The sequence below is a fragment of the Palaemon carinicauda genome, chromosome 11 (genome assembly GCF_036898095.1).
Source record: "Palaemon carinicauda isolate YSFRI2023 chromosome 11, ASM3689809v2, whole genome shotgun sequence".
Taxonomy (NCBI): domain Eukaryota; kingdom Metazoa; phylum Arthropoda; class Malacostraca; order Decapoda; family Palaemonidae; genus Palaemon; species Palaemon carinicauda.
Genome location: NC_090735.1, coordinates 91272617 through 91278616, shown reverse-complemented (window position 1 = coordinate 91278616; position 6000 = coordinate 91272617). Strand labels below are relative to the sequence as shown.

The 6000-nt window shown below is 31.7% G+C and overlaps 1 protein-coding gene across 2 annotated transcripts in view; it reads right to left on the bottom strand.

The window, feature by feature from the left end:
* Nucleotides 1-338: 338 nt before the first annotated feature.
* Nucleotides 339-6000, bottom strand: part of LOC137650089 (adenosylhomocysteinase-like 1) — a 119886-nt gene continuing 114224 nt past the window's right edge. For both annotated transcript variants that reach the window (XM_068383179.1, XM_068383180.1), the window contains one exon: nt 339-4303. In XM_068383179.1, the coding sequence (XP_068239280.1) occupies nt 4297-4303 (7 nt within the window). In that variant the 3' untranslated portion in view covers nt 339-4296. The remainder of the gene's footprint in view (nt 4304-6000) is intronic.

Sequence of the window (6000 nt, the reverse complement as noted above, 5' to 3'; positions counted from 1 at the left end):
TTGCTTACTCCAGATTTTGATGCATATTATTTTTCATTTGGAAGCCAAACAATGTCTATAAACATTCAGGACTGAAAATGACATTCAAACTGTTTCCAAATTTCTGCTGTAATGTTTCTTTTTTTCTTTTTTGTGGCTGTAGGATTTCTGTTTTAGTACAATTACTTTATTCAACCTTTCAAAGTTAATTAAAATCTCGTGAAAATATAGTTCATATTAACTAAAATGAAAATTTCAAATTACAGTACAATACAGTATTGTATATTGTATTGATGACAAATGTAGTGAAGGAGTTTGTCAAAATTTTTGTAAATACAAAGTAATGGCTGTATTCAAGATTTTTCATTTTTTTTTTTTTTACTAATGCACCCCATTAACAACCTTTCAAGAATACAATGACTAACCTAAGGGTTAAGGGCAGATTGACAAAATCTTTCTGGCAAACTAGCTATTTGATTCCTATATTTGTATTTCATATTGACAGTGCTCTTTATTGAGTTCACTTCGTGCTTTAATATTTGCAATTAAGTCCTTATAAGGTGAAATATGGTGTGGCTTACTAGGAAATTAAATCCTACAGAGTTTTTCCCATTACGACTATGATGGAAGTGTTATCACAAAACATAGTCACCTGTAAAGTTGCATTGATATAATGATTGAATTAAAATAATTTTCAGCACATGACTATGGACCATAACTAATTGTTGATAATGGTGTAAGCATTCATCAGTCATAGACCAGAAAATTGTTAAAGTAGCAAAGATCAGATGCTTAACCATGGCAGAAAGACCGTAAAGTTAAAATAAAAATAAAAAATGGCTAAAAGGCATTACCATTCATGTCCTCATGAAAAATGTATGGTTTAGATGGAATTTACATAATTGCTGCAATCATGCAGTTACGCTGGACAAACTGTAAACCTAATTATATAAACTGTGGTAACAAATTGAAGAATAATAAAGTTAAGTTCTATCAGGCATTCCCTTATTCTATGACCTTATACTGTAAAATGACAAAACTCTTTGAGTTATGATAAAAAAATATTCTGAGATAATGATCAACATGGTGCTGGCATCAATGGCACGGAATAATTTGTGTAATGAATTCATGATTGGTTTAAGGTGACCATTAGGCCAATCTGTATCACTCAGTGGAACCACAGTAGAGCCATTAAGGGTTGACATCAAATACCTTCTCTGCCTTAACATAGAAAAAGAGATTACCATGGAGTGACATCAAATGGCAACTCTATTTATGACACAAACAGACAGAAATAGATAAAAAGAAGCTCTCAAAGCTTCACTACAATTACTGCCTCATATAACTAAAATTTCTTGTCTCTATATTTGATATTCTTTCACTTTGAAGTGAGCTCTCAAATTACAAGCCTATTAATGTATACTATATATACTTTATTACTTGAAAATATATTTATTTCATTGCAGTATAAAGACTTCCTCTTTCACTCAGTAAGCAAATCAAGATAGCCCAAGGAAAACTAAAGAAACCTTACTAAAGTCTTTCATACTGAGATTACCAAAATAAAACCTGTTACATTTCAGAATAGTATGGAATAAAAATACAATCGAGAGAGAAAAAAAATTAGTTCCTCTTCACAACTGTAATGTGAACCAAATTATATGCATTATAGGTAACATAAGAAAAACAGAATTTCAGTATTGTATAGATGATGAGTTAAGAAATTTTTAGAAGTTCAGGTACCTTTAGTTTTCCGTAACTCCAGCTCTTACTGTACAATATAGTTACAAAAAGTGCTTATCATAAAATTTTATCAAGACTTGTATAGTAATGTATTTATCAACCAATACTGATGACATTTTTTTAAAACACATTCTGATGATATTGCCATGATGAAAAACCCTTTCCTTGCGCCTCATTCAAGAGATGTCAACTCAGTGCCATCATTTACATTAAATCATCTGGATGACACTATGCCTCATTAATGCCTGTCATTGAACAGTTCATTATAAGAAATAAATGTGAAACAAACACAAACATACTTGGTTTCTTGCTTATGAAGATGTTTGCCACTTATTATAATAAATTTTTAACTAAAGGTTTTGTAATACAATATTCATGACAGCATAAGTAAGGAGGCATACTCAACTTTAGATTTTGCTAAAAATGATGCCACTTATGATTGTCTTGACAGCACCAACCGAGAGAGACAGTGGATGATGAGCTAGTAATGGCAGCGCATTTAACAGTAGTTATAATGTCAGCGCATATAACAGTAGTTATAACAACAACAATAATGTTAAGGACCCTTATCTGATGTATTATGTAATAAAGGCATTAGTATTTCATGCACGTTGGTAAGTGACAGTCATTATTACTGTGCAACCAACTTCAAATATAGTACTATATATTCTTTGTATTACATAATGCTTCAAAATTGGACCTTAGATGAGCAACACGATTAATTTGCTGTATGTCACATGGAAGCAAAACATGTCACCACTTCCCTTTATTTTGGAACATGTAAAATCTTAACAGAATATACATACACACACTATCTTTCTCAGTGACATCTGATTCTTAGGAGTCCTTGACACCAGTGGATTTTACACTCTAATCTCTGTGACATACTTTGAAACATTTTGTGTCAATAGGTTGGACCAATACCTCTTCATTTGATGTTTAGGAACAACTATTGCCCTTTACGAAAGTTACGTGTACATGGTGACATTACTGTAATTTACATATGCTACATAATATACAGTGTGATTGATTAAAAAAGTTACTTATAGTTCATATCAGGGATGACTAATATTCACTCAACTGCATAAAATTCCAAATGACAACAGGCTAATATAGATTGGGCAACAACAGTAGTAAAGATTCCATCCATAAGCAAAATTTTCTATAAGAACAAAGCCTGTTGCTCAAGCTGCTCAATCTTTTGCCCTCGGTGAGCACCTGGCACTGTAAACTAGAACTATCACAGACAAAATACACACATCCTATTACCAAACATGGCCTATTCATTTAAAATTACCTTCATTATTTTGCTAGCTTCACATACTTCTAAATAAGGTTATTTGAAGTCAAAGAATATTTTGATAACTATTTTCTGGCTATTCAGGCTACATGCATTATTTTCCAAGTACAGTACAGTATCATCAAGCATGTTTTACCGACGTCCCTTCAGGAAAATATCTGGCCCAAATATCATATCATATATATATATACAACAGATCATGAAAATATTGCCTCCAATTAGTTCCTAATCATGGCTTTGAATAAGCTACTACAATCACCATTCCCCAAAACATTGAAAAGGTCTAACCATCAGGTTATGAAAAAAATAGCAGTACTGTAAATGCCTCAGCAAAACTGTGGTATAGTACTTCAATATTAAATCATGATAATAAACATTTTCATTATTATTAGCAACAATCAAGACATTAAACAATTTCTTGAAATACAACCAGCCCAATCATTGGTGTCCCTCACATTTTGTTATACACTGGTTAATTTGTATACATTGAGTAAATATTTTCCTGAATGTGAAATCAACAAGGAAATATAAATCACTAGTGTTTATTTACATGTGGATGTAGATTTATGTGACAATAAATATAACCAACCTATAAATAGGTACCTTGGGCAGTGCTCTACAAACTGAGCTACAAGTCTCAATGATTAACAGGATTCTAAACTCTTACCTATACATTTGTATAAACTAATTGTAAGTGTATTGGGCTATTAGGTACCCATGCGATTTACTTCCTTATACAAATCAGCCATAGCAGGTGCCTGATTTCCTCAATTATCCTACACAATTGAATCAGGTCAAAATACTTGACCACTCTATTTGATAAATCAGTTTCACACAGCCAAATAATTCAAATACCTTAAGGTACCACATTAAAAAAAATTACAAGTCAGCACATACTAAATAAAAATTTTAATCTTGATAAGTGGCCTCAGTAAACATCTACCATATTTCATTGTACTGAATATCAAAAACATCAGTATCACCAATGTCACTCTTTTTGTAGATGCAGATATTGGATAAAGTAAGCCTTAAACCTTACACTTGATTCTTATCAATTCTACATACCAAGAAAATTATGACAATTTTGATCATTAAGATATGGACAGCAGTTTCAATGATCCAGTACAAGGTCACTAAATTGTCATATGTATTATCAGTGCCTTACATTACATCTCCATAAAAAAGGCAATGAAACATGATAGTTTAAAAAATATCCTAACAATGAATGATTATATATAAAATAACCTTTTTTTCTGCAACCACTGATATCCACACTAGTATCTGAAAGTAAAAAAAAGAAAATGTTAGTCTTAAGCTATACAATTAAAAATATAACTGTTGATATACAAGATGAAACAATCAAAATTTGTGGATCATTAAAATATGGCAAGTTGAAAATTATGAAAAGAAAAATATACAGTACTGAACCTTAAATGCAAAATTTGATGCACTTTTATAAGAAAAACAAATTGCATCAACTTTTGAAATAATTTATTTTCTTATCTTATTTTAGCATACAGTATCTTAAGAGCAAGCAGAAAACAATATACTATCTAAGTGTAGTTTCAATTTTATATGAACTATTGAGATGCTATTTACTGTACTTTTATATATTGTACAGAATTAGCGCTGGCTTTGTATCCTTATTACTATTTGACAGTTTCTCAAGCCCACCAATCTAAAGGTGTCCATATCAAATAATTCAATTAGTAGTAATGATGATTAATGTGTACAAAGGGGAGAGACTTTATCAATCCAAGCTGATGAGCCATATTCAATGTTTATCTGATACTATACAGTATACTATATGCTATATTAACTTAATTTATGGTGGATTTGAATGTACAAAGTTCGGAGATTATAGTATACAGTTTACAACTTAGCTATGGAGCTAAGAACGTACCATACTGCACATAGCAACCAAAAAATGTGGGCAAATTTTTCAGATACAGTCTATAGAGTTAGCTTAGCAGAAATGCATATGTAGTAAATCCCTAGTAGAATGTAGTTTGTTGGGACGGATGATATCTTTCTTATTAATAGCCAAATCGATATTTATTTATGGGGAAGATGTTCTTTACTATGATCCAATATACCATAATATGAAGTTATTTTATCATTTTAAAGATATAATTTAGAGTGCTGCCCATAGCTTTTTTTCGTGTAGGTGAGAGACTTACGAAGGGGTCCGGGGGCTTGCCTCCGACTAGGGGTTGTGACCTGGGAACTACTACGTTAGGTTAGACGGGTTTGTAGTGTTTGTATGATAGCGACAGTGTTTGGGGGGTTGCAGAGGGACGTTAGCCCTCCCGTTAGGTCATTAGGAAGCATTTACAAATTTAGTGAATTCATTATTTCATTCTTTTTAACTTCCCGTGAAAAATTCGATAAGTGATGATTTTTACTCTATTTTCTGGCGGTCGCGACCCTGTCCTGGTATGTAGTTTGTTGGGACAAGCATTTATAAAACTAGTGAATACTATTTCCTTCTGAGATTATTCCCTTGAAAAAGAGCTGATTTCGGACATTTTTTACTCAATTTTCAGGCAGTTCCAGTCCTGTCCAAACAAACTTCAAAGGCTCCTAAATCTCTTTCAATGATTGACTTTTCTTTCAAATTGAACACCTTTTACACACCCTTTACAGTCATTACTATAATTTGCTTAATTTTAGTTACAAGAAATTTTACATAAAATCAATGTGCTTTGCATTTTCTTCTAGGAGAATGGGGATATGTTAATAACTTTACTAGGAAATAATATAACATTAAAGTTATTTGTGAGAAAGACTTTTTCTTGTAGGAAAACAGGGATGGGTAAATAACATTATTAGAAAATGATATAACGCAATAGCTTATTGGGAGAGACTTTTTCTTGTAAGAGAACAGGGGTAGGTTAATAACATTATTAGAAAATGATACAACAAAACAGTTGATTGGGAGAGACATTTTCTTGTAGGAGAATAGTGATAGGTTAATA